The following is a 26,574-nucleotide window of genomic DNA, read 5'->3' as shown; positions in this document are numbered from 1 at the left end:
TTCTTTTTAGTGCCAAAGAAGACGGGGGAACTAAGACCAATCCTAGACCTCTCTCTCTTGAATCTGGCTGTCCCCAAAGAAAAATTCCGAATGGTCACTCTACAATCTATTCTCCCCCTTCTGGGAGAAAATCACTGGATGTGCTCGATAGACCTCAAGGACGCGTACTACCACATCCTGATGGACAGGCGCTCCAGGAGGTTCCTCCGCTTCCGGCTGGGAGCCAGTCACTACCAGATGTTCTTCATTCCACATTGCTGCAGTCCTAACCATTGGGGGTAGTCCGCTGTCCAGTCGGCCCGAATACCAAAGTATATGGCTGACGTCGGTCAAGGCGCATTAGACTGATGTCAGGACGTCAGGGTACTAATGCGCATGACCGACGTCATATCCCCAGTCTTTTTTGCCGCATGGTCCGATGCAGAAGCAGTTTTGCGAGTGCAGGTTGGCGTTCTGAAATTTTCTGAAGTCGGAGTTTCAGACCGAATCAAAGTTGGCTAAGTACCCGTTAGAACATTTTGGTTTTTCTTGCCTCAGTATTTAACCGGATGTCAGAAAAAGTGAATAACTGTATTTCTTGTGGGAAACAGATACCTCATAGGGATTACCATACTTTGTGTATACCTTGTTTAGGGCCTGAGCACGACGTTGTTGGATGCCGCTCTTGTGCTAGATTTAACAAACGCACTATTAAGAGAAGGTTAGACTGTGCCAGGTTAGTGTTTGGGAAGCGTTGTAATTATAAAATGCCGACGGATGCTCCGCGCCCGCTTCAAAAAGCGCAAGGACAAAGCAGCAAAGCCTAGGGTTGAAGAACCGCAGTCCCGGACGTGGGTGCTTTAGAAGGCTCAGTGGAGCCAGAAGTTTTGCCAGGAGTTTCTGTGGAGTCTCAGGCAGAGACTTTACTGTTACAGGATGTGCCCTCTCAGGAGGTAGGCCAGGCTGAGGGGCTTCTCAGGTAACTGTTCTTCCCTCTCTTCCTAAGGTAGTTAGAGCCTCTCCTTCTGTTTCCAAGACTTCTTTGAGAGGTAGGCCAAGTTTAGCTTCAGTGGGGGCTTCTCCTAGCACTTCAGGTTCTGTGCCTAAGAAACATATGCTTAAAATGGCAGAGGATTTGATTACTATGATTAGAGGTTCTATGCCCCCTCCTGATAAGAGGCCTAGGGTGGAGCCTGAGTTTGAGAGTTTTGAACAGTGTTCAGAGGCTTCTGAGTCTTCGGCTGAAGACTTGCAGGAGTATCCTCATTATTCTGATTCTGATGTGGATGATTCCACTCCTTCAGCTTCTCCTCCTGAGGATTTTTCATTTTCAGAGACTCTGCATTCCATGAGGGAGCATTTTAAATGGGAAGGCCAAGATTTCTCTGATTCCAGGAAGAGGCTTAGGGAATTCTTGTTTTACCCCAGCATAGGCCCTTAGCTATACCTCCTGTGTTGAATGTGGTGGAAGATGTTTTGCAGAGGCTTCCCTGAACCCTGATTCTTTGCCTCCTGCCCCTGTTAAACCTGATAGGTACTATAGGTGCCTGAAGCTCATAAGTATCTTTTAAGAGTCCTAGGGCAGACCCAGAAATTGTTTCTCAGGGGCCTAAGGGTGTTAAGGCCTCGGTTGTTAAAAATCCTGTTCCCTCTGATAAAGAGGCAAGGGCTTTGGATAGATGGGGAAAGAAAGTGTATACTTCTTCCACTTTAGCCATGAGGGCGTTGAATTGTCAGTTTCACATGCTAAAATATCAAAATTATCTCCTTTCACAATTGAAATCTAAGGTGGATGCTCTGGCGGAAGGTATTGAGTGTAAAGAGTTGCTGGATTTAGTTCATGTGTCTGAACAAGTGGGTAAGCATTCTTTGCAATGTGGTTTTGATGCTGTGCAGGCCTCCTTGAGGGTGGCTGCCACTGGTTCTGTTCTTCGCAGGCACGCTTGGTTGAGGGATCAGAATTTAGCTGAGCATGTTAAGACAAGGATTTTGGATGCTCCTTTACAGTCTGATGTGTTGTTTGGTTCGCCTGTGGAAGCAGTTTTAAAGAAAATGGAGGACAAGGCTAAATCTATGCAGACTGTTAAAGATTTTTTTGCAGGTGCAGCCTCCAAAGTTTAGCAGAAATTGGCCTACTAAGGGATGGACATATCCTGCTTATGATTCCCAGTCTAGGGGTAGGTCTAGACGTGGTAGGGGCAGAGCTCAAGGTTCTTTTAGGCCTAGAACAGGGAGTTCTCCTGCTCAGACTTCTGGTGAGGGCAGGGGTCAGTCCTTTCGTAAACAGACCCAATGACCTGCCTTTTCAGCTGCCAGTACATTCTCGTCTGGCAGCTCCTTTGGGAGGAAGACTGTCTCTTTTCAAAGAAATTTGGGATTTAATTACTCAAGACAGATGGGTTTTGGATATCATTCACCACGGTTACAGGTTTTATTTCCATACCTTGCCCCCTTTCAAAGGCATGCCAGACGTTCCTCCTCCACAAAGGAAAGAGGCTCACAAGCAAATTTCTCTGTTACTCCAAATAGGGGCCATTCAGCCAGTCCCTGTACCAGAAAGGGGCCTAGGATTTTATTCTCGCCTGTTCCTAGTACCAAAGAAGGGGAACACGTGGAGACCAATTTTGGATTTATCTATCCTCAACACTTATCTGGACATTCCCAAGTTCAAAATGTTGACGTTACAACAGCTTTTACCTCTGCTGGGCAAAGATCACTGGATGGTAACTTTAGATCTCAAGGAAGCTTACCTTCATGTGCCTATAAGACTAAGTTGCAGAAAGTATCTGCGTTTTCGGCTGGAAATTCTCATTATCAGTTCTCTGCATTGCCCTTTGGCTTATCTACTGCGCCCAGAGTATTCACAAAGGTTCTGGCTCCAGTGATAGCTTACTTCAGGCTAAAAGGAATTCAAATCTATCCTTATTTGGACGACTGCCTGATTCTGGCTCAAGAAAAGGAAGACCTTCTACAGCATTTGGAATATGTCATAGCAGTGCTAAGATGCCTAGGGTATTCTGTGAACGAAATAAAGTCCAGTCTAGTACCCTCTCAAGACATGTGCTTTCTGGGTGTGAGACTGAATACAGCAGCCCAGATGGCCTTTTAACCCCGGACAAACAAAAGAATCTTTCCAGTTACTTCCATCAATTATCTCTTCAGTCCGGGCTGACTGCAAGGACAGTCCTTCAAGCCTTAGGGTTCATGGCATCTTGTATTCTGGTGCTTCCCAATGCCAAACTGCATATGAGGAAGCTGCAATGGTATCTCAAAATGTATGGACACAGCACTGCCAGGATTTGGACACTGTCATTCAAATAATACCTTGCATTCAAAAAGAATTTTTGTGGTGGGCTCAGGAATGTCACCTAAACAAGGGACTCTCTGTGACCCGGCCAGAGGCGAGTCAGATTTTAACGACAGATGCCTCGGACATTGCTTGGGAGCTCATCTAAATGGAAAGTGGATACAAGACAAGTGGCCTGCCAGACTTCAGCATCTACATATCAACATGAAGGAGATGTTAGCAGTCCAGTTTGCATTAATGGCTTTCAAGGAGTTACTTCTTCCAGGGCAGGTGTTGATTCTAACAGACAACACAACTGTCATGTGGTACATCAACAAACAAGGGGGAACACATTCTTATCCTCTATGCAGGCAAGCAATGATTTTATGGGAAACTGCGCTCAGCTTGCAACTAACTCTACAGGCAAGGTTTCTGCCGGGAGCACAGAACTCCTTAGCAGATGTGTTAAGCAGACAAATCATGGATCCCCACGAGTGGAAACTGGATCTTCATGTATTTCAGAAATTGACAGTGTCATGGGGAACTCCAGACATAGATCTGTTCGCTTCTCCACTAAACCACCAGCTGCCAAAGTTTTGCACAAAGGGGTTTCATCACACAGCTTGGAAAGTGGATGCTCTTTCTTTCAGTTGGAAAAATCTTCATGTGTATGCCTTTCCACCTCTGCCTCTTCTTCCAAAGGTGCTCCTAAAGGTCAGACAAGACAAGCCAAGGATGATTTTAATAGCTCCAGATTGGCCTCGGCAACACTGGTACCCACTACTAAGGAGTCTGGTAAGGAAGCCTCCATGGCCTTTGCCTTTGATTCCACATCTGTTATCTCAGAAGGACGGTCACCTGCTCAATGTCAAGCTTCACTCTCTTCATCTAACAGCCTGGCATATTCTGTTCTGAAACACAGCAGGTCTCAACTTCCTCAACAAGTTTTAAATGTGATTATGGAAGCCAGAAGACCTAGTACAAGGAAAGTGTACGCAGAAAAATGGAAGAGATTTTTATTTTGGAGTGCAGCAAAGAATTTGGAGATTTCTGAGCCTAATTTGAGTGTGGCTCTTCAATATCTTACTGAGTTATTGGACAAAGGTTTGTCCTTCTCTTCCATTAAGATTCATGCTGCAGCAATTTCAGCTCACTATGATTGTGACCCTCCATTGTTTTCGCATCCTTTGTTCAAGCAGTTTCTTAGAGGGCAAAGAATATAAGACCCCACGTAGAGCTCCTACTCCTGCTTGGGATCTCAATTTTGTGTTGGAAAAACTTACTCTACAACCTTTTGAGCCTGCGGCTACTGCTGAATTGAAATACTTGTCATGGAAGACTGCTTTTTTGTTGGCTATTACTTCTGCAAGAAGGGTTTCTGAGTTGCAGGCCCTTATGGCAGTAGAGCCCTTTTGATTTTCCATAAGGATAGGGTATCATTACGTACTAATCCTTCCTTTATGCCTAAGGTGGTTTCTAGTGTGGCTTTAAACCAAACTATTCATTTGCCTACTTTCTATGCAGATCCCCAAAATAAGGGGGAAAAGATTTTGCACACTTTAGATGTACATAGGCAGTTGCGTTATTATTTAAGCAGGACTAAGGATTTCAGGCAGTCTCAGCAGTTGTTTGTTTCTTTTGCTTTGAGTTCTCAGGGCAAGCCTGTGTCTAAGCAAACTATTTCTAAGTGGATTGGGTTTTGCATTTCATTTTGTTATTCCCATCATGGCAAGGAAATTCCAGCTGGGATTAGACCTCATTCCACTAGGGCTACTGCCACTTCAACAGCATTTCTAAGGGGGGTGGCAACTAAGGATATTTTGGAGGCAGCTACTTGGAGTTCAGTGCATACTTTCAATAAGCATTACCATCTTCCTCTCTACTCTAAATCTAGGGCTGGTTTTGCCACAGCTATTTTGCAAGGCATGTTGACAGCTCCTGCTTCCTTATGATTTGCCAGCCTCCCTTAACTCTGCTTTGGGATTCTACCCAATGGTTAGGACTGCAGCAATGTGGAATGAAGAACATAGTACAGTTTTGTACCTACCATAAATGTAGATGTTCGAGGATCCACATTGCTGCAGTCCAATTTACCCTCCCTCCTTCCCCTCTGTGTTTAGGGGTGGTGGTGTGGGTTAGGATATACTCTTGTACATTTGTATATATTGTTTATATGTTTGGTGCAGGGTTTTTTGGTTTTTTGGTTTGGGCCTTGTCTTTTTAGGGTCTTCTGACATCTGGGGCAAGAAAAGACTGAGGATATGACGTCGGTCATGCGCATTAGTACCCTGACGTCCTGACATCAGTCTAATGCGCCTTGACCGACGTCAGCCATATACTTTGGTATTTGGGCCGACTGGACAGCGGACTACCCCCAATGGTTAGGACTGCAGCAATGTGGATCCTCGAACATCTACATTTATGGTAGGTACAAAACTGTACTTTCCGGGTCCTTCCCTTTGGTCTCACCACAGCCCCCAGGGTGTTCACCAAAGTATTAGCAGTGGTAGCGGCCCACCTGAGGCTTCAGGGGGTGCAGGTCTTTCCCTACCTGGACGACTGGCTTCTTACCGCCCCAACAAGGCATCTACTTTCATTGGCGCGAGACTCCTTTCTCCATCTTGCTCCTTTTCTGGGCATTACAATAAATACAAAGAAATCCAACCTGGCGCCCACACAGCTCTTAGATTTTATAGGGGCCAGGCTAGACACAAGGAGTTTACGAGCCTTCCTCACTGCGGATAGAGTTCAAAATCTGCAGCTCCAGGTGCGGGCCATTCTCCACTCAAGTTCTGTTCCGGCGGAGTTGGTCCTGAGGGCTCTAGGGTCCATGGCATCTGCTATAGCACTTCTTCCTCTTGCCAGGCTCAATATGCGCGTTCTACAGTGGACTCTCTTAGTACAGTGGTCATACCTTGCTCTCCCCATGAATCATCCCATTGCGATCAGCAAGGCTTGCAAGCGGTCCCTCTTGTGGTGGCTTCACTCCCCGGATCTCCACAGGCCGCCTTTTGTGCTTCTCCCCCTCTCGCCACGGTGACCACGGACGCCTCCCGCCTCGGGTGGGGGGGGGCACTTTGCGGGCCGGACCGTCCAAGGCACGTGGAACGATTCAGAGACCTTACTGCATATCAACGTTCTAGAGATGAGAGCAGTGCTCTTAGCGTTGCTAGCACTTCAGGACTTTCTTCCCTTGGGAACAATTGCGATTCAATCCGACAACATGTCTGTGGTCTGGTACATCAACAAGCAAGGGGGAACAAGGTCTTACCCTCTTTGTCGAGAAGCCATGAGAGTTTGGGAATGGGCAATCTCCACCAAACGCTTTCTAATAGCAACGCACATTCCGGGTCGGTCCAACATCCTAGCGGACAAGCTCAGTCGCACCATTCTGACCCCTTACGAGTGGTCTCTCAATTGTCAAGTAGCGGAACGCATATTCGCACGGTGGGGAACTCCTTCATGCGATCTTTTTGCCTCTCCCTCAAACACCAAGTGCGACAGTTTTTTCGCTCTGATACCTCCTCCGGAGGTTCCCAAGAGACGCTCTGGTGCATGCTTGGCCACCCGGTCTTCTGTATGCTTATCCACCCTTGCCTCTGATGCTCCAAGTTCTTCAGAAAGCCTCTCGGGTGGGTTGCAGAATGATTCTCATTGCTCCGTTTTGGCCTCGACAGATCTGGTTCCCCTTCCTAAGGTCTCACTCGGTGAATCCTCCTTGGATTCTAGATCCCATTCCGTATCTGATATCCCATCCATCCTGCATATCTCCTCCGAATCTGGACAACCTGAAGCTGACCACTTGGCTGCTCCAGTTCCACTCTTGATCAGGACTCCCGGTATTTCGTCACCTGTTAAGGCAATTCTGGTGGCAGCTCATAAACCGTCCACTAGGAAGGTCTACCGCAGCAAGTGGAAACGGTTTTCTTTGTGGGCGGAGCGGCAAGGCCTGAATCCCTTCACGGTTCCTCTCCCATTAGTGCTTGACTTTCTAACCACTCTTTTTAACGATGGTGCCAGCAGTTCCACAGTCAAAGTACAACTGGCGGCAATTTCTCATTATCACATTGGCCATGACTCTAATCCTCTTATGTCAGCCAAATTGTGTAAAATTTTTCTTAAAGGTACTTTTCTTCTCAGGCCCCCTGTAAAACAAGCGGTTCCTCCTTGGGACTTCTCTTTGGTTCTACAGGCCTTGACCGCCCTTCGAGCCAGCTGACGGTGGATCTAAAATTCTTGTCTTACAAGACAGCCTTTTGGTAGCCATTACATCGCCAAGAGAGTTTCTGAGCTTCAAGCATTATCAGCTAAACCTCCTTACTTGGTATTTCATCCGGACCGTGTCTACCTCAGGACCAACCCGTCCTTTCTTCCTAAATTCGCTTCTGAAGCAAACATCAATCAATCCATTAACCTCCTGTTTTCTTCCCTAAATATGAAAACAAAGGTGAATATAAGCTTCACTCATTAGATGTTCACAGGCAACTTAGATTTTATCTAAACAGGACGGCTGGTCATAGGCAATCCGACCAGTTGTTTATTTCCTTTGCAAAATTTAATTTGGGCAAGCCAATTTCTAAAGTTTCTCTGTCCGCTGGATTTCACAGTGCATCTTATTGGCTTATCAAGCTTCAGGAAGGCACCGGAGGGTGTTCATGCCCATTCAACCCGGTCAGTATCTACCTCGGCAGCCTTCAAGGCTAGGATTCCTCTAGATGATATTTGTGCAGCAGCCACGTGGGCTTCATCTCATACTTTTATTTCCCACTATAAGTTGGATCTTGCATCTAGCGGTAGAGCATCCTTTGGCTCCGCGGTGCTCCGGAATATCCTTCCATGATGGCGCCCCAAGATTCAGGTAGCTGGGGACTCTGTCCCACAGGTTGCAGACAAATGAATATCCTACTTCAGATTTAGAAGTTATGTACTCACCATAACGTTCCATCTGAGTAGGTGTATTCATTTGTCTGCAACCATCCCGCCCTCCTATCCCCCTGGCCTTTCAGTTTCCTGCATATTCTATGTTACCCTTTTCAGGGTGTTGTTGCTTTGGCAAACTCGATCTGAGGTCATGAGGGTAGAGCAGGGCATTATGGGTGAGGGGAGGAGCTGAGAGCTTGGATCCATAGCTGGAAAACCATGCCGGTTCGGATCCGATATCGGATCCATAACCCACAGGTTGCAGACAAATGAATACACCTACTCAGATGGAACGTTATGGTGAGTACATAACTTCTAATTTCCTGTCATGTCCCAGGGGATCAATTCTAGAATCATTTCTCTTTCGTATTTATTTCTCTGGATAGATTATAGAATCACTTCATTTTGGTATTTATGTCTCTGATGTCAAGGCTGATGTTAAGGGCCTATAGCTGGCCAAGTCTGTAGATGACTGAAAACTTGGAGCTGTCTGACTTTCAGACTCTTCAGGAGAGATTTTTACAGACCAATAAGTGGTGACTGGACCGTGGCCTAAAACTAAATGGTAAGAAATGCAGCTTTGAATCCGTGCATTCAGGCATCTACCACACAGGTGACACCCTTTGAAAGTTGACTTAGTCATTAGTGACTTGGGCATTTTTACTGGCAATGAACTTTTCTGATCACTATGTATCCACTGTTGTTAGGAAATCCTTTTACCTAGCCAGACTAATCACCAGGGGTATTTCTTCCAGATCTAAGGAAGTTGTCATCCTGCCCTGCTTTTCCATCAAAAGACCCATACTGCAGTATAATGTCCCCTTTGGTAATAAACTTATCTACGCATAAGACCCAGCTTGAGAGACTACAGAATTTCCTCTCTGAAATAGTCAAGGGTAAATATTCCTTGAGTCACCCAAACCAGCTTAAAGCAGTTTCTCTCTCTTTCTCTGCCTCTCTTTATATTTTCTTTTTCCTGTAGACTCTTAGGTTCATAGGTTCATAGGTTCATACTAGGCTATCTGCCCAAGGGCATTTATAAGCCTAGCCCATAGTTATGTGGCTTTCGCCACCCCTTTAGTTTGAATAAAAACTATGCCTATCATTTTTCTGTGCCTCTGTCAAGCAGTGACACTGAAGTAATCCCTGGGGTATATCTGCGATCTCCCATCCATTGGTCAAGATTCCTCTTGAACAAGGCCAGCGAGGTGCTCTGCCTCACATGTACCGGGATTTTGTTCCACAGCATAGGGAGTCTCTGGGTGATGAATCTGTCCCTCCAGCATGTTCTATTTATAACCGTGTCAAGGTTTAAGTCTCCGCCCTTGTGGTTCTGAGGGATCTAGATTTTTGAGGTGAAGCATATTCATCAAATCTGGGTTTGACATGGCCTTATATGTCAGGCACAGGTCACCTCTGAGCAAGCGGTATGAGACTGAATAAAGCTGGAGTTCTTTCAGTCGGGCAGCATAAGACATATTTTTGAGACCCTTTATCCTTTTGGTGAGGAACTTTTGGGGCCTTTCAAGCTGCATCAGGTGTCTGGTCAGATACATTCAACGGGCATTGTACTCAATCGTAGGTCTAATGAGTGATGAGTACAGGGGACGATGACCTCCCTTGATCTAGATGTGAATCCCTTCATGATCAGGTGGGCGATATAGAAGGTTTTCCTAACTACTTTAGCAACATGAGTGTCAAACGAAAGACTACTGTCAACTTGGGTCCCCAGATCCCTGATGACTTTTTCTGTGCTCAGTGGATTGTCACCTATATGGTAGCTAGGGTAACCTTGTTTTTCGAAGGGTATGACTATGCATTTTTGGCGTTTAACTTCAGGCCATGGCTCTGGCACCAGTTATCCGTTTCTGTGAGGCCCTTCTGGAGGATATCTGTGTCAGATGTGTTTTCGACTATGGCCCAGTTTGCAGTCATCTGCAAACTTTGTCAGCCATAACCCTCCTGTGTTTGCTTGTACTTCAGAAAAGTAGATGCCGAACAAGAGTGGACCCAGGACTGAGCCCTGTGGGACACCACTTGTGACAGGCTTTGAGTCTGACATGGCTCCAGCAACTCTGACCCTGTGGGTTCTGTCGCTTAGCCAGTTTGCAACCCATCTTGTGATGTATGGGTTTACATTCAAGCTGATGAGTTTTTCGATGATACCTGAGTGGGGTATTGTGTGAAGGCCTTTGCCAGGTCGAGGTAGGCTGTATGGACTGCCTTTCCCTCATCAATGGCCTTGGTGACTGTCTCGAAAAGTCAACCAAGTTTAAGAGGCAGGATCTGCCTTTGACAAAGCCAAACTGGGTTGGATCCAAAGTCTGCAAGTTCCCTATGTCTTTATTTATGAGTTCCATTATGATCCTCTCCATGGCTTTGCAGATAAGGCTTGTCAAGCTAATGGGGTAATTTCCAGGGTCTGTGGAGGCACCGCCCTTATGAAGTGGGACCACAGTCGCCGTCGCCACTCCTTGGGTACGTATCCTAAGGTGAGGCTAAGATTAAACAGCTGTCCTAACTGTGGGTTTAATTCCTCGTTGAGTTCATGAAGCACACAGCCGGGGACACCATCCGGTCCCATGGATGCTGTGTTTTTGCCTTAGTGAGGGCAGTTCTCACCTGGGCATTGGAGATGTTTGGGGGCTACAATCCTCTGGAATAGATATCTCTCCTTTTGGGGAGGGGAGAAGTTTGCACTGAACCTGTCAGCCAGTATGTTAGCAATGTGTGTAGGTTCAGTAATTTTCACATCATTTTGAACTAATTCTGAGCATATCTGGGAGTTTCCTCCTAGGTTTCTAACATAGCTAAAGAAGGCCTTATGATTGTCTTTAGAGTCCTTGGCGATTTTTCTCTCAAAATTTGCCTTTGATGATTTTATGAGAGCTCTTAGTTTTTACTTATAATGATCAAAGGTGTCTTACCTTTCAAGGATTTTGCTCTATCTTGTAGTAGCTTCCTCCTTTTGTTGTAGAGCTTGTTTATGGCTGGGGTCCACCAGACTGGACGCTTGCCTTTGGTACAGAGAGTCTTAGTTTTGTTTGGGATTGCCTGATCCATGCAGTCCTGTAGGTGCTGGTAGAAGGCATTTGTAAGTGATTCAGCGGTTTGAGTAATGTTTACCACTGGCTCAGGGGCCTTAAAGGAGACCACACTAGTTTTAGAAGTGTGAAATCGGCTTTTGAGAAGTTTTTCACTGTGGTCTTTTTGTTTCAGGTGGGGCGGGATGAGGACCTCCAGCGAGATTAGTTTATGATCTGATCTCACCAGTGAGGGGTATAATTCGGTGTTGAACATTTTGATCCCATGTTCGTGATGATGAGATCAAGTATGTTTTCACCTCTTGTGGGGATGGTGACTAGTTGTTCCATGGCATTTGAGTTTATGAACTCCAGGAATCTTTGGGTTAGAGTGTTCGGGCTTGAGTAGTGTTCCCAGTCTATATTAGGGTAGTTGAAGTCACCTAGTATGATGGTGTTTGGAGATACATTTATCCCTCCAATGTTTTCAGGAAGGCCATGTGAGGTTCCTGAGTTTGAGAGGGTGGCCTGTAACATGCTACAAATTGCAGAGCAGTCTTGCCTATGGTTAATTGCACCTGGATGGTCTCCGATGCATCGTGCGTTGCCACCAACCTTGAGGTGTGGGTGTCCTTTATGAATATGGACACCCCCCCCTCCTTTCTTGGTGTTGTCCGGATTTTGGGGCCGGAACGTATGATATGAGGTGAAACCTGTTAGTGCTGGGGTGCTCTCAGGAGCCTTGAACCAGGTTTCTGTCACAGCACAGACATCGATGTTCTCCATTTTGAGAAGGGCCTCGAGTGCGTTCATCTTGAGATTGAGACTTCTGGCATTGAGCAGCATTACCCTTAGTTTTTTTCCTTTTTGGTGTTCTAGGGTGGTAGGTTTAGAATTTGAGCGTTGCCTAAAAGGCACTATGGGGTGGCAAGAGCCTTTGCCAATATCCGGAAGCCCAGGGTGACAGGTGCAAGCCGTCCCTTGCGAAGCAGCGTGGCTTGTCCAGCATGTCATCCCAGGCAGACAGACATTGGATCCCCTTTGAATGACACCAGAATTTAAGCCAATTATTAAAGCTGATCATCTTATCACTGTATTGTGGCATCATTCTAGGTGAAGGTAGGATACTGCTCAAGGTCAGGGTCATACCTGCCTGGGCTACATAATCAGAGAGCTCCTCGACGTCCCTTTTCATGTAGTCCAAGGAGGTACGTCTCAGGTCGTTGACACCAGCGTGGACAATGACTGAGTCATACTTGTACCTGCTGTTGAGAGACCTGAGTGCTTGCGTTATGTGGCGGATTCTAGCGCCCGACAGGCAGCTTACTGTGACCTTCTCCTTACTCAGTCTGGTAGCGGGACGTCAGTGTGTCTGACTATGGAATCACCAATGACAAGTGTGTCTGGCATTTTGTTTGGCCTTAAGGGCTGTGACTGTTTGACACTCTGACTGTGTGGTCTATGTGTTGCATGTGTTGGGTCGTGAGGTGGTAGTTGTTTGGGTGTCTGCTTTGGTGGCCTCTGCTGTTTTGGTAAATTTTGATCAGAGCCTCGAGTATGTCTTTGTGTGAGTATGTGTATGATTTGAAGTTGTGATGGTACCATGTGTGACTGGGTATGTATTGTGTGTGGTTGCCTTCTCCTCCTGTCTGGTCTTGCCAGTCCTATGTTGAGAGAGCTCAGCCTCCAGTTTGGCCGTATAGTTGCATCTCTCGCATGTATTTGTGTTTTGTGGGAGAAGGAGAGGATTGTCTGTGTACATGAGGCAATTGTAACATTGCCTCAATATTCCCAGGTTCACCAGTTGAGCTGGAGAGGACACTAGCAACTGATCCTCGACATACTAGAAGTAGTAGTTAAAGAACTTTCTAAGGGCTCCGGGGCAAGTGGGTTTTAGGCTGGTGGGGTACTATCTATAATAAGAGTGCTTTATCAAGGTGCAAGTACTGTAGGAGTAAGTGCTAGGCTTTACAGATAGAGAATAGTCTACTTGGGAATCAAGTAGAGATGAACTTTTCAGTTATAGGATATGCTGGTTAGATCAGCAGTACAGTTTAGCGTGTTATATAGCAGGGGCTGAAGGGAGCTAGGAATTGGCCCAAAGCGACCAATGGACTACTAGTTTCTGGCTGAAACTTCACCAAATCGGACAAAAGGCGCTCAGTGCTTCCCACTCCCACTGGTAAGCAAAGAAACTTCCCTCCTTCCTAATAAGGCAATGGATCAGTAACAGGAACTAAAAACAAAGCCCAGGGATCAGCAACTCTGAAACTGGACTACTCTAGTTCAGTAACGTGGGAAAACAAGAGATTTTTTGTTTTATTACAGAGATAAGGAAAAAACAGACAGTAAATGCTATAAATGCTGTAAATCGGCTAGCGCACTTTAGTGTGTAGCCTACAGAAACAATTTGCAACAATTAGTAACTTAAAGTGCAATAAACAGTGTAAAATGCAGAAATCACTTAAAGTAGCAGTAAAACAGGCGAAATGCAGTCGCTAGCTTAATAACAGTGGGAAAGCCACAAAAATACTTATATCTGGTAGAAAGTCACTCTTTCAGCTCTCTGCTGCTTGGATCACTCTGCAGGCCACCACGAGGATCTGTGCAGAGTTGGTACAAGCTGGAAAACACGTGTTTAGCGTGTTTTATAGCAGGGGCTGAAAGGAGCTAGGAATTGGCCCAAAGCGACCAATAGACTACTAGTTTCTGGCTGAAACTTCACCAATTCGGACAAAAGGCTGCTCAGTGCTTCCCACTCCCACTGGTAAGCAAAGAAACTTCCTCCTTCCTAATAAGGCAATGGATCAGTAACAGGAACTAAAACAAAGCCCAGGGATCAGCAACTCTGAAACTGGACTACTCTAGTTCAGTAAGGTGGGAAAACAAGAGTTTTTTTTTTTTTTTTTTACAGAGACAAGGAAAAAAACAGACAGTAAATGCTATAAATGCTTTTAAGTGGCTAGCACACTTGAGTGTGTTAGCCTACAGGTAAAATTAAGCAACAAATAACTTTTTAAGAGTGCAAAACAGTTAATCAACACAAAAACAGTTTAAATAGAATGCAGAGCTGTATAAACAGGCTAAGATGCAGTCGCTGAGCAGTAAATATTCAAAAAGCCAGAAAAAAATACTTAAATCAGTTATAGCAAATACAGTTATAACAAATGCTCTGAAATATACTGTATATTTCCAATATGTTTGAGAAGGACAGTCAGAACACAAGAAGGTTCAGGCGAAAAAGAAAAAAAAAAGTTTTGTTTTACTTTTTGAAAAGGTAAAAAGGAGGAACAGAAGGCCTTATCAAATGTTCTCTCTGTATTAAGAAGAATGAGCTAATGACACTAGACTGGGAGGTGTGTCACAGTAGGGGCGGGCAACTGCAAAGCCACCAAGTATAAGAGCAAGACACCAACAGGGAGGGAGGGTGGGACAAAATAGCCTAAAGACAACAAGCTATGAAAGTTTTTAAACAGATAAAGATTTCTGAAGATTCTGAATAGACAAAGTGCTTTATATATATTAAATTATAAAAACAGTAATCTGTTAAAATAATCAAAAGATACTTATATTTTGTAGCTCAGTTGCGGTCAAACAACTTCTCCAGCCTGCACCAAAGACCAGAACAACAACTTTTTTTTTTTTTTTTTACAAGAACACAAAAGAACCAGCCCCCACTAGCCAAGAGATAATTACACAAACCTCTGTCTATCCTGCAGAACATTGAAGGATCCAGTCCTGTGTGACCTCTTGCACATGCATAAAACTAGTAACACCATAAACACCTACTCAAAAGATCTTGACTTCCTCTCAAACATAAATAGGACCTGCTGATGAGATAGATGCATATCCCAGAGAATCCTTGTATGGGATAGAATGCATGTAAAGCAAAGCAGCTGCCTGACCCTCTTTAAACATAACCTTTTCGAACGGGTGGGCAGTCATAAATATACACACACACACTAAATCACAGGAAGACTTCCACAGAAATGCAAGTATACTCGGTAAACCCAAATGTCCCAAAAAAAAAAAAACACCACTCCTACCACACAGAATGAGTCCAAAACCATTCATTATAGCAAAAATGGAAGCAAGTAAGCTAGTAAAGAAGGTAGAAAAGGTGAAGCACATGCAAAAATACAGGATGTGAAGTTGTTCAGTCTCGCCGTTCATTCTTCACTGATGGGTTCGGAGCCAAGCCTCGGCTCCGACACGGCCGACTAGCAAGCTCAAAGTTCTCCAGTAGCTCGAGACCCAACCCCTTATCCCACAATGCACTGCTGGAAGTACCTTAGATCTAGTTCGCCGCGGCACGGATCTCTTGGTTTCCAGCGTTGCTCGAGACTGTTATTGGGAGTTTTCAACTTTCAACAAGTTATATATTTAAATTTTTTATATATCTTTGATTACTTTATAATACTAGATATTACTAGCTAGTGGATAGTTGCTTTCTGTGTTCAAGCCCCTTTCCTCAGTAAAATCTTTCTTTGCCTTCAGCCCTTTGGCCTTAGGATCTCTTTTTTATAGTTGTTAGTCAGTGTTCCCTGTTTGGGACTCTTGTTATTGGATTACTTAATCCTGTTTATATTGATATAGTTGCTAGTTGCCCCTTTTGGGCTGTGTGTGTTTTGTGTGAGTAGTGAGTTAGATTCTAAAATAGCTCATAGTTAAATAGTGTGTTCCATTTTAGTGGAAATTGTGAAATGTCTGAAGAAAAAGATAAACATCCTAAGTCTGGGTTTAAAAAATGCCCAGACTGCGGACAGAAAATGTCCGTCACGGATGCCCATGTGCAGTGTGTTTATTGTTTGGGTGAGGTGCACCTGCAAGAGTCATGCAGTATCTGTCACTCCTTTTCCACCAGAGTGCTTGCAGAAAGGAAGAGGAACTTAATTGATAGGGGTATTATCAAACACCCTTTTTCTGAGGCATTGTCTGACCAGGATGGGGCCAGCAAATGATCCAAATCTTCCTCTGAATCTAGGTCTAAAAAAGGAAAAACGTCAGAAAGTGTGGTGACTTCAGCTCCACTGCCTTCGGAGCCGACAGTCTGTTCTTTTCAGAACCGGGACACTGCTGTGGAACTGGTTGCCGAAAAACCTCCATCCATACTGCTCCAATCGGCTCCATCTGTTCACTCTTCCAGGTCTTCTGTCAGCCTTTCTGATCTGGATATGGACCGGCTGGTTCAGAAACACTTAAAGGCACCAGGCCTAGCTAAATTGCTGTTGGCTCAGACCCAACCGTCGGAGACGAAGACCACTACTCTTGAATTGTCTGCTCCTCCTCCGAGCCATACTGGACCTTCGGAGCCAGAGGAGGCCAACCTGATGATTGTGGATCCCTTGGAGCTGACATCTGCTCCAGTGTTGTCGGCTCCATCTGCCCGGACGTTCTTGGCACCGATCGGGGACTCTAGGAGCCAACACTCTCCGGTCAGGTCCGGGGAGGATAGCCGCACCGACTTGTAGGTGCCGACTCTTCCTCCCGGGGCCACAGCTCAGGTGACCTCGGCTCCTACCTCAGGCTCGGATCCCACGGTTTCGGTGTGGGAGGAGATCGCGGCTCCATCAGATCCATCGACTCCTTCACATCGGAGCCGAGGTGCATTCGAAGCCATGAGGCGAGTGTTGTCTCCTAAGACTTCCTCATCTCAAGGTCTGGCCTCTTCTTCCCCTGAAGTGCCTGTGTCAGTTTCTGTCTCCTCCGATCATCCCAAGCGTAGAGACCCTGAGCCTCAGGTAACCCTACAGGGCGCTCCCTGCTCTTCTGAGACCTCTCCAGAAGTTCCCCCTGAAGAGGTTCCCAGGAAGACATTCTGCAAGAGGAGGCATTTGGACCCCCCCCAGGAGTCTCTTACATAGGACACCGATTTGGATGACTCAGAAGGGTCCCCTAGATCCCCCTCTGAGGACATCTCCTTTGCGGAGATTCTTGAAATTCTTAGGCAGAGGGGTGAGTGGCAGTCCAAGAGCCCTACTGAGGACGAGTCGGTTCTCCTGAAGGCGTTCGGGTCCCAACCTTTCACCTCTTGGGTATCTCCGCCCTCTGATGAGCTTATGGATCTGGTCTGTCGTAGGGCTTGGGAGTCACCAGAATCTATGGAACCTGTTCCTAGGAGGCCTAATAAGTTTATTTCTGCCCCCGGGGATAAGTCCTTTTTGACCAAGGGAGTCCCTGTTGATGCCATGGTGGTGGCGGCAGCCATCAAAAAGGAAATATCTGAGACTTTCTTGACTATCCATCCTCCTAACAGAGAATCTAGGATCATGGATAGATGTGGGAAATGTATGTTCAGTGACTTTCTCACTCAGATCTCTGAACTACTTGACACATTTTACCAGACTGCAGAGCGATCTCCTTAAGGAGTTGGGAGATACTCTTCTGGGTGCTGTAGCTATGAGTGTATCCAACAAGATTGCCACTCAGCTCTCTACCCTCAATTCGATAGTCAACTCGTCCATGCGTCTTGTATCTTATGCAGCTGATGGTTCGAGTAGAGCCGCAGGTACAGGAATTGCTCTTTGTAGGCATGGCTGGATGCGACTCTGTTCCTTCGCAGAACCCTTCAAGTCTTCCTTTACTAATACCCATTTGACGGGTTAATACCCCATTTGTTTGGGCCAAAGGTGAAGGAGACTTTGACCTGGTGTGAGCAAGAAGGAAAGACTCTGTCTGCCGTCGGAGTCCATTTTTCCACCCCCACTCGACCCTTTCCTAAAGGTCAGAGGGGAGGAAAGATGTGGTTCCGGAAAGCCCAAGGAGCCTTTCAAGACACATGTAGAGCCCCCCTCCAGAGGCAGAGGAGGGGGTTTCAATGGAAGATGCTGCCCTCGCGGCAGAGGGGGTCCGCAACACCAGGGTGACAGAGATCATTTCTCTGGTCAGTCCTACCAACGCTCTTGAAGGGAGGCCCGGCTGTCCTACTCTGGAGGCAGTCTGGGGTCACTTATCATTGTACCCAAAAGCCTGGCTAAATATAACAAATGACAGTTGGGTACAAAGTATTATTTCCAGAGGGTATTTCATACCGTTCTCCACCCAGCCCCTTCCCATCAAAAAAATCCCAGACGTTCCATCCAGTCACATGGGACAAGCAGCAATAGAGGTACGCCGATTGCTAGTAAAAAGAGTCATCCAGCCAGTTCCAGCAGACCAGACAGGATTAAGGAACTTAAGATTATTTTTGGTTCCAAAGAAAACTGGGGACTGGAGACCTATTTTGGATCTCAGCAGACTCAACCAGTTTGTCAGAAAAGAGAAGTTCCGAATGGTCACCCTACAGTCCATACTCTCATTTCTAGGGAAGGACAATTGGATGTGCTTGATCGATCTCAAGGATGCTTACTATCACATAAAGATAGCCAGGCCATCCAGAGATCACAAGTGTTTCTGGCTGGGAGCCAATCGTTACTAATTCCGTGCTCTGCCCTTTGGTCTCACTACAGCCCCCAGAGTGTTCAACAAGTGCATGGCAGTAGTCACGGCTCACCTGAGGCATCTAGGATTCCAGGTGTTTCTGTATTTGGACGATTGGCTCCATACCTCCACCATCAGGCATCAACTTCTTCAAGCGAGAGAGGCTACTCTGACACTCTGCGATCGGCTAGGCATTACAGTCAACTTCGAAAAGTCTGCCTTGTTGCCATCACAGCATATCATTTTTATAGGGACAGAATTAGACACGTCAACCACCACTCTCCATCTTCCACCCGAAAGAATTTGTATTCTTTGCCAACACATCATGTCCCTGATATCAAAGAATAGAGCACCAGCTGCAGTGGTATTGAAAGTTCTAGGATTGATGGCGGCAGCTATTTTAGCAATCCCGTTAACAAGGATGCATATGAGAATCCTTCAATGGATTCTATTCACACAGTAGTCTTACCAAGAACTTCCAATGAGTCACATGATCCTGATAACGAATTCCTGCAAGAAGGATCTTCAGTGGTGGTTGACGTCTCTTCATGTCACAATAGGATGTCCCTTCATGCTCCCCCCTCCAGTTGCCACTGTGACCATGGACGCTTCCCTGATAGGGTTGGTGGGCTTTTTCAGGGAAAGACTGCCCAAGGCACATGGACATATCAAGAATCACATCTGCATATCAATGTCCTGGAGATGAGAGCAGTACTTCTAGCGTTGCAATACTTTCAGGACTCTCTTCCTCTAGGGACAATTGAAATACAGACAGACAACATGTCAGTGGTCTGGTACCTGAACAAGCAAGGTGGGACCAAGTCTTATCCCCTTTGCTGTGAAGCTCTCAGAGTATGGCAGTGGGCATTGTCATCCCAGCGCTTTCTGTTAGCAACGCACATCCCGGGCAAATCCAACATCATAGCGGACAGACTGAGCAGAGAAATTTTATTGCCCCACAAATGGTCACTCAGACAAGAGATTGCGGACAGGATCTTCCTTAAATGGGGCCAGTCTTCCTGCGACCTGTTCGCCAGTCACATCAATAACAAATGCAGAAGCTATTTTGCCCTGATTCCCATGCCAGGTCACTCCCCGAGGTATGCTCTTGTCCACAATTGGCCCCAGGGTCTCATCTACGCATTTCCACCAATTCCCCTGATACCCAAATTCTTACAGAAAGCAAAGTCGCTGGGATGGACGATCATCCTTATAGCCCCTCATTGGCCTCAGCAGATTTGGTTTCCATTTCTTTACCATCACATTCTGGAAGATCCATGGATCTTGGTCCCGGTTCCAGACTTGTTGACACATCCGTCAGGGGATCTTCATTCATCCTTGCAGACACTGAAGATAACCGCTTGGCTGCTCCAGTTCCCCGCATAGCCAGGCTCTATAATCTTTCCCATGACACTAGTCAAATTTTGTTGGCTTCCCATAATCCTTCCACTAGAAAATGGTATCGTAGTAAGTGGAAGAGATTTTCCATTTGGGCTTCTTCCCACAACATTGACCCTTACAAAGCGCCATTGTCTTCTATCTTACAATTTTTGACAGAAATCTTCAACAAAGGAGCAGCGGCTGCTACGGTGAGAGTGGAATTAGCTGCTATATCTAATTTCCATCTAGGAATCGATGGTTTGAATATTATGGCTCACCAATTGTCTAAGGCTTTTCTAAAAGATTCTTTTCACATGAGGCCTCCAGTGAAGACACCTTATTCCCCCTGGAATTTGAATTTTATGTTATCTCGTATCATTCTTCCTCCTTTTGAGCCTGCATCATCTTGTGAACTAAAATTTCTGTCATGGAAATCTATCTTCTTAGTAGCCATTACTTCAGCCCGCAGAGTATCAGAGCTACAAGCCCTATCCATCAAGCCCCCTTATATGGTCTTCCATACTGACAGAGTATCTCTCAGGACAAATCCATTCTTTTTGGCCAAAGCATGTTCTGAGATTAACATTAATCAAGTCATTGAGTTGCCCGTTTTCTTCCCTAATCATACCAAAAAATTGGAATATATGTTGCACAAACACGATGTTCGTAGACAACTTAGATTTTATTTGGACAGAACAAAAGACATTAGGAAATCAGATCAGCTCTTTGTGTCTTTTTCCGAGGCCAGGAAAGGTAAACCATTTGCTAAAACAACCCTGTCTAAGTGGCTGTCAGATTGTATCACCTACACATATTCTTGTCATAACATGCCCTTGTCTAGTAAAGTAAAGGCTCATTCAACCAGAGCAGTTTCTACCTCTTCAGCCTTTCAAGCCAAATTATCTTTAGACAACATCTGTGCAGCAGCCACATGGTCTAAACCTCACACTTTTATAACTCATTACAAAGTGGATAAGGCCTCCAGGGACAGGGCTTCATTTGGTTCTATGGTTCTGAAGAGTGTACTTCCGTGAGCCACCCAAGATCAGGGTTCTAGGGATGATACCCATCAGTGAAGAATGAATGGCGAGATTGAACAACTTCACATAAAGAAGTTATGTACTCACCGTAATGTTCCATGTGAGTTGTTCCATCTCGCCTTCATTCTCACGTCCCTCCCTCCTTCCCCCTCCTGGCTGGCAGTTGACCTGGACGCTGTTTTCATCCTGGTTTTTCAATTTGTCTTCATTCCTAGGCAGAATAATTATTGTACTTCTATATGGTACGCAGCAAACAAGATCTGAGGTAATTCCAGCAGTGCATTGTGGGATAAGGGGTTGGGTCTTGAGCTACTGGAGAACTTTGAGCTTGCTAGTTGGCCTTGTGAACCCATCAGTGAAGAATGAAGGCGAGATGGAACAACTCACATGGAACGTTATGGTAAGTACATAACTCCTTTTTTCAGTTGGTAACCATCTTCTTCCGTTCTGAGTTTGGACTGATTCTGTGCGGTGGTACTCATTCCATAATAAATATGCCCTCAGTCCGGCCCCTCAAACCCTCATTGAAAGGTATCAAAACTATTAGTCATGTCAGTAGGTACCTACAATTTTGCATATTGTGGCTATGCTGCTAGTAGTCCTCTGGATCAATAGGTAGTATTGACCTATGAGTCTGTCATTTCAGCAGCAGCAGCCATATTTAAGTTCAGACAGAAGTGTGTGTGTGTACATGTGTGTGTGTGTGTGTCTGTTTTCCCCCTCAAAAGCTTGTGGTCTTTGACAGAGGGACTGTTTTCTGTGAAATATTAATTTAAATTAATAGTTCGATTGCCTGAAGTAGCTAACTTCATATGTATAAAAACAGAGATTCTCACCATATGATCGAAGTTCCATAACCTCGAACATCTAAATGGAGATCTCTGTAGAGCGCGGAACGGGAATATTCTGCGATGTCGGAGTTGGTATATTTTAGTAGCGGGGGGGTGTGGGGGGTGCAGGGGGGCTTGCCCCCTGCATACATGCAATGTTAATGCTTTGTGTTTTTTTTTTCTTCTTTTTTTTGAATAATTGATGTTACGGAACTTCAATCATATGGTTTCAGCCGTATGAGTTTCGAGGTTCTGTGCTTCAATTATTCAACATAGACCCAAATATATATATATGTATGTGTATGTATATATATATATATATGTATATATATATATATATATATATATATATATATATATATATATATATATATATATATATATATATATATATATATATATATATATATATATATATACATATATATATATATATATGTATATATATATGTAGTTGGGTCTAGGACTATTCACTGAAAGCACATTTCACTGAAAGTCAAATGACTGTGCACAAATCACTGAAAGCTCAATTCACTGAAAACACAATTCACTGAAACACATTTCACTGAAAGTTATATATGGCCTTTTCCCCACTGTTGTGCGACCCTGGAGTTAGTATATATAGTAAGGGGGACATATTTTGGATATATATTAAGTTCAAAAAAGAGTAATTTATTGGACTTGCAAGTATCCATGTACATAGTTCAAATTATTTAAAATAGTTGGGGCACGGTGCCCCCCACACCCCCCTTACTATATATACTAACTTCAGGGTTGCACAACAGTGGGGAAAAGGCCATATATAACTTTCAGTGAAATGTGTTTCAGTGCATTGTGTTTTCAGTGAGTTGAGCTTTCTGTGAATTGTGCACAGTCAAATGTGTTTCAATGAAATGTGCTTTCAGTGAATAGTCCTAGACCCATATATATATATATATATATATATATATATATATATATATATATATATATATATATATATATATACACACACTGTTTCACAATGCCCTTTGGCAAGCATTGATATTTGTACCAAGTACAACTCCCTCATCCCTTATTGCTTGATTTAAATACATGAGATTTAATGCATACAAGTCAAGATATGTCTTGCATGTACAATATTTTAAAATGTACAATTATGTTGCAATGGAATGTTGTGGAGTATGAGGTAACATATTCTAACACTGTAAAGTCATACATCATATTCAAGCTTTGGAGAAATTAGTATAAAAGCAGTATATTAAAATGATACAACTGTAGTTATTGTCTGAACATTTGGCAATAGGTTTGTATGTCATTGTGTTTGTTTAAGGTATGCTGTGTATCTTCCTGCTTTTCGAAAACATACTTTAAACCTGATTCCAATACCTGTATAATTTCATCAATAAGGAATAATATGGTACAACCAAATAGAGAAACTCTGAACAGAAGTCCTGTATACTGCTTTGGATTTGTAATAGATGTGTTTTGGTCCTTTTTACTTATCTTTTCTGCATCTATTGGAGTTGCCCACACTTTCCCATGTCAAATACTTTTCTTTTGTTGAAACTTTCTTTTTTAAATTCTATACCCGACCTCAGACCCCCTACTGACTTCCGTGCAAGTCTCCAGGCTATTTTAGGTTTTCTGGTGGGCTTCGTGGGAATGTGCTTTGTGGTGTTTGTGTATTAACTCTCACTGATGAGGGCAGCTTGCACAACAGTACGTCAGTATGCGCATGTGCTAACTGCCAAGAAGGGCCGTGTTATAAAAATAACCCACAGGTCTATTATAATTTAGTGCCATTGCCAGGTTATGTTTGCATCACAAACTTATTACTTGGACAGTGATTAGTGTCAATATTGGATATAGGCTGGTCTTGCAAAGAGCAGCTTTGGAGTCCCCTGGTAGTGCAAAGCAGTTTATCCTAAAGGACCCGTTCTGTAGAGTTGCAAAATGACATTTCTTATGTCTTGAAGCCCCCCACAACACACACACACACACACACACACACACACACACACACACACACACACACACACACACACACACACACACACACACACACACACACACACCTCCAAGATCACTAACTCTCTGAGGAAGGTGCATCATAAATTTGCAGAGTCAATGGTTTGCAGTCATTTGTGATGAATCAAGTATTGCATGACTGATCATCATGAAATTACTTGTAGAAAAATGCCTGTTGAAGTATCAGTTTGTCTGGCTGCTGTAAGCTATTTAAAATATAGTTTATCAAATTTAAGCAGCAAACTAGACTTTATAGAATTTCACAGTTTGTAGAGTTTTTCCCAGCTGTAACCAGGGTATGGACGCTTATACTTTTATATTTCCTAATAAGTTTAAGGATGTTTTACTTGTGCAAAGATGTTAGAAGATGCCTTCTGCTGTTTGGTACACAATGTGGACATTCATTTGATATGTTCACAAATGTTGCTAATTTCTGTGTTGTGTCTTTTAGGGGACTCTGTGTTGATGCTCTTATTGAACTGTCCGATAGCGATGCTGACTGGAAACTGAGTTTTTCTGAATTCCTCAACTGCCTGAACCCTGCTTTTAACCCACCTGAGAAGAGTAAGTACACAGAAAAATATTTGGAAGTAAATTTTAGGTACAAGAAAAGGAAACAGTATGCTTACTTTCTGAGGAAATCTATGTTGTTTTCCAGCAATCATTTGCTGGCCTTTCTCCTTTACGATAATTAGTTTACATTGCTCATATCCAATAAGAATGCATTTTGTCTGCAGCTGCAGTGTCTCTGACTTTCCATTCTTCAGTGATGTGCATTAGTGATTATCAGAATTAGTTACCATGTTGTCAGATCAGATTCCAAGACTATATTTAGTTTGGTGGGAATGGTATTTCACGGCGGTTATGTGACAGCTTAATTATAGAATGGATTACTTGCTCTCTTTTTTAAAATTTTTGCCCCCACCTCCACCACCACTGACATTTAGTCCACACTCGGATGACTTTCATAGGGTCGTACAGGGTAGCATCAGTAATGGTCACTGTTGCAACAGAGAGGACATTGTATTTATGGGGGGGGTGGGCATGCAGTATGCAAATCACAAGCATGCCCCCATTTGTGTGACAAAGCAGTACCTGCTCCATCCTCTCCAGCTCTCTGTTGAATTGTGACCACATCACCACTCTTTAGTCTTCACTGGAGGGGTACCTATTTACAAAAGAAACAAAACCCTCCCAGAGAGCTGGTGTCAGCCATTTGATCCTCCATCCCCCCAGCCAGACATGCAGCTCCTGACTTGCTAGTCAGTTTCACATGGCCAGCAGAGTAGTCAAACACCCTGCAACTGTGCCTTCGGCTGGCTTAGCACTTGCTCTTTTTACTCTCCATATATCATGCAGCTGTACAGCAGCAGCATTCTGTTTTTAAGGTGGTCAGCTTCCCAGCTTTGACCTTTTTAAATTCTTATTCTGATTATCACATAATTTAATAGCTGCACACCACTGACAAGCAGCTATGACCAAAGTGACCTTCTATGGCTTACATGTTTTATGGGAGCCCTTTGGGTCAGTACAAGCTGGTGAGGAAAAATAGCAAGCTCTTGAGGAAAGGGAGTTTAGACACTGAGCAGTAGAGTATGTTTACATGCAGTTGCAATATCTAATTTTGAATGCATGTGGAGTTAGAATTTACCCTCCCTCTCTTCCTTCAGTATGACACTAAAAAGTATTAAGAAGCAGACAAATTGTCCCATCTGAGTAGAGTATAGACTGCCCGAGTCATGTCCACCCTTTTTCTGCCAGTCAAGTTGAAGTCCAATCACTTTACACTATGTTTATTTATTATTTATTAATATTTATTTACCAGGAAATTCTGACTGGGCTGAACCCTTTTTCAGGGGAAATCCAGGGAGAAAAGCTCCAGAATACAAAACTTTGAGTGTACATACGTGGAACATGAGGCAGTTTATAACATAAAATATACTGAAGTCAAATAAAATAAAATAAAAATAGCACAAGCTACAGAGGTTTAAGGTATGAGTGTAGTGTGGATATAGCATTACAGAACTGTCCATATTTTTGCCTCATAGGTTTGGTTTGATCTTCATACTATTTGTGGTTTTCTGGCAAATCACTGGGATGATCTGAAGATTGAAGTCACCAAGTAGTGATATACATTTGAGTTTCAGACTTCATATCCTTCAGAAAATGTATGTTAACACAAGCCCTGTTACTATAGCAACTTTCTAAGTTTATAAGAGCAATATTTAAAATCTGTCCCTATTTTTGGGCATTTGACCCCATTTTGACAGGCTTTGTCAGTTTTCTTGCACTAAGAGGTTGAGAGGATGGTAAATTATACCGTGCAGAAAAAAAAAAAAAAGGAAAATTAACACCTGAACAAAAATAATTATATACAGACTTGTCAGCTGTTAGTTACTGTTGAGGGAGTGCAAAGGCTTTTGGTTTAAACTGAATGCAGAGAGAGAATACCATATCACTGCCTTTTTAGTTTAGTTTATTCTTAATTACATTATTTTAGCTCATGATTTCACTGAGAGTACAGATTGCCTTATTACCAGTGGACAAAGTGAACTACATTGGTGGGTTTAATTTTTTGTTTCACTCAAATTACTTCATCCAAAGCAGTACTGGGTGACCGCGAACATAGCTAAATAAGGGCTGTTAAACATCTAGGACCATCCCAAGACTTTGACCACAAGGTAGCG

At 44.1% G+C, this 26,574-nt stretch overlaps 1 protein-coding gene across 1 annotated transcript in view; it reads left to right on the top strand.

Annotated features, from left to right (window-relative positions):
* FSTL1 (follistatin like 1) overlaps positions 1-26,574 on the top strand; it is a 667,434-nt gene that overhangs the window by 510,878 nt on the left and 129,982 nt on the right. Inside the window, exon 8 of the mRNA XM_044071507.1 lies at positions 24,339-24,451. Within this exon, the coding sequence (XP_043927442.1) occupies positions 24,339-24,451 (113 nt within the window). The remainder of the gene's footprint in view (positions 1-24,338; positions 24,452-26,574) is intronic.

This window comes from Protopterus annectens, chromosome 5.part0, assembly GCF_019279795.1.
Source record: "Protopterus annectens isolate FY-2018-M chromosome 5.part0, PAN1.0, whole genome shotgun sequence".
Classification (NCBI taxonomy): domain Eukaryota; kingdom Metazoa; phylum Chordata; order Ceratodontiformes; family Protopteridae; genus Protopterus; species Protopterus annectens.
The sequence above is the reverse complement of the archived record's forward strand: the minus strand, read 5'-3'. Positions and strand labels throughout refer to the sequence as shown.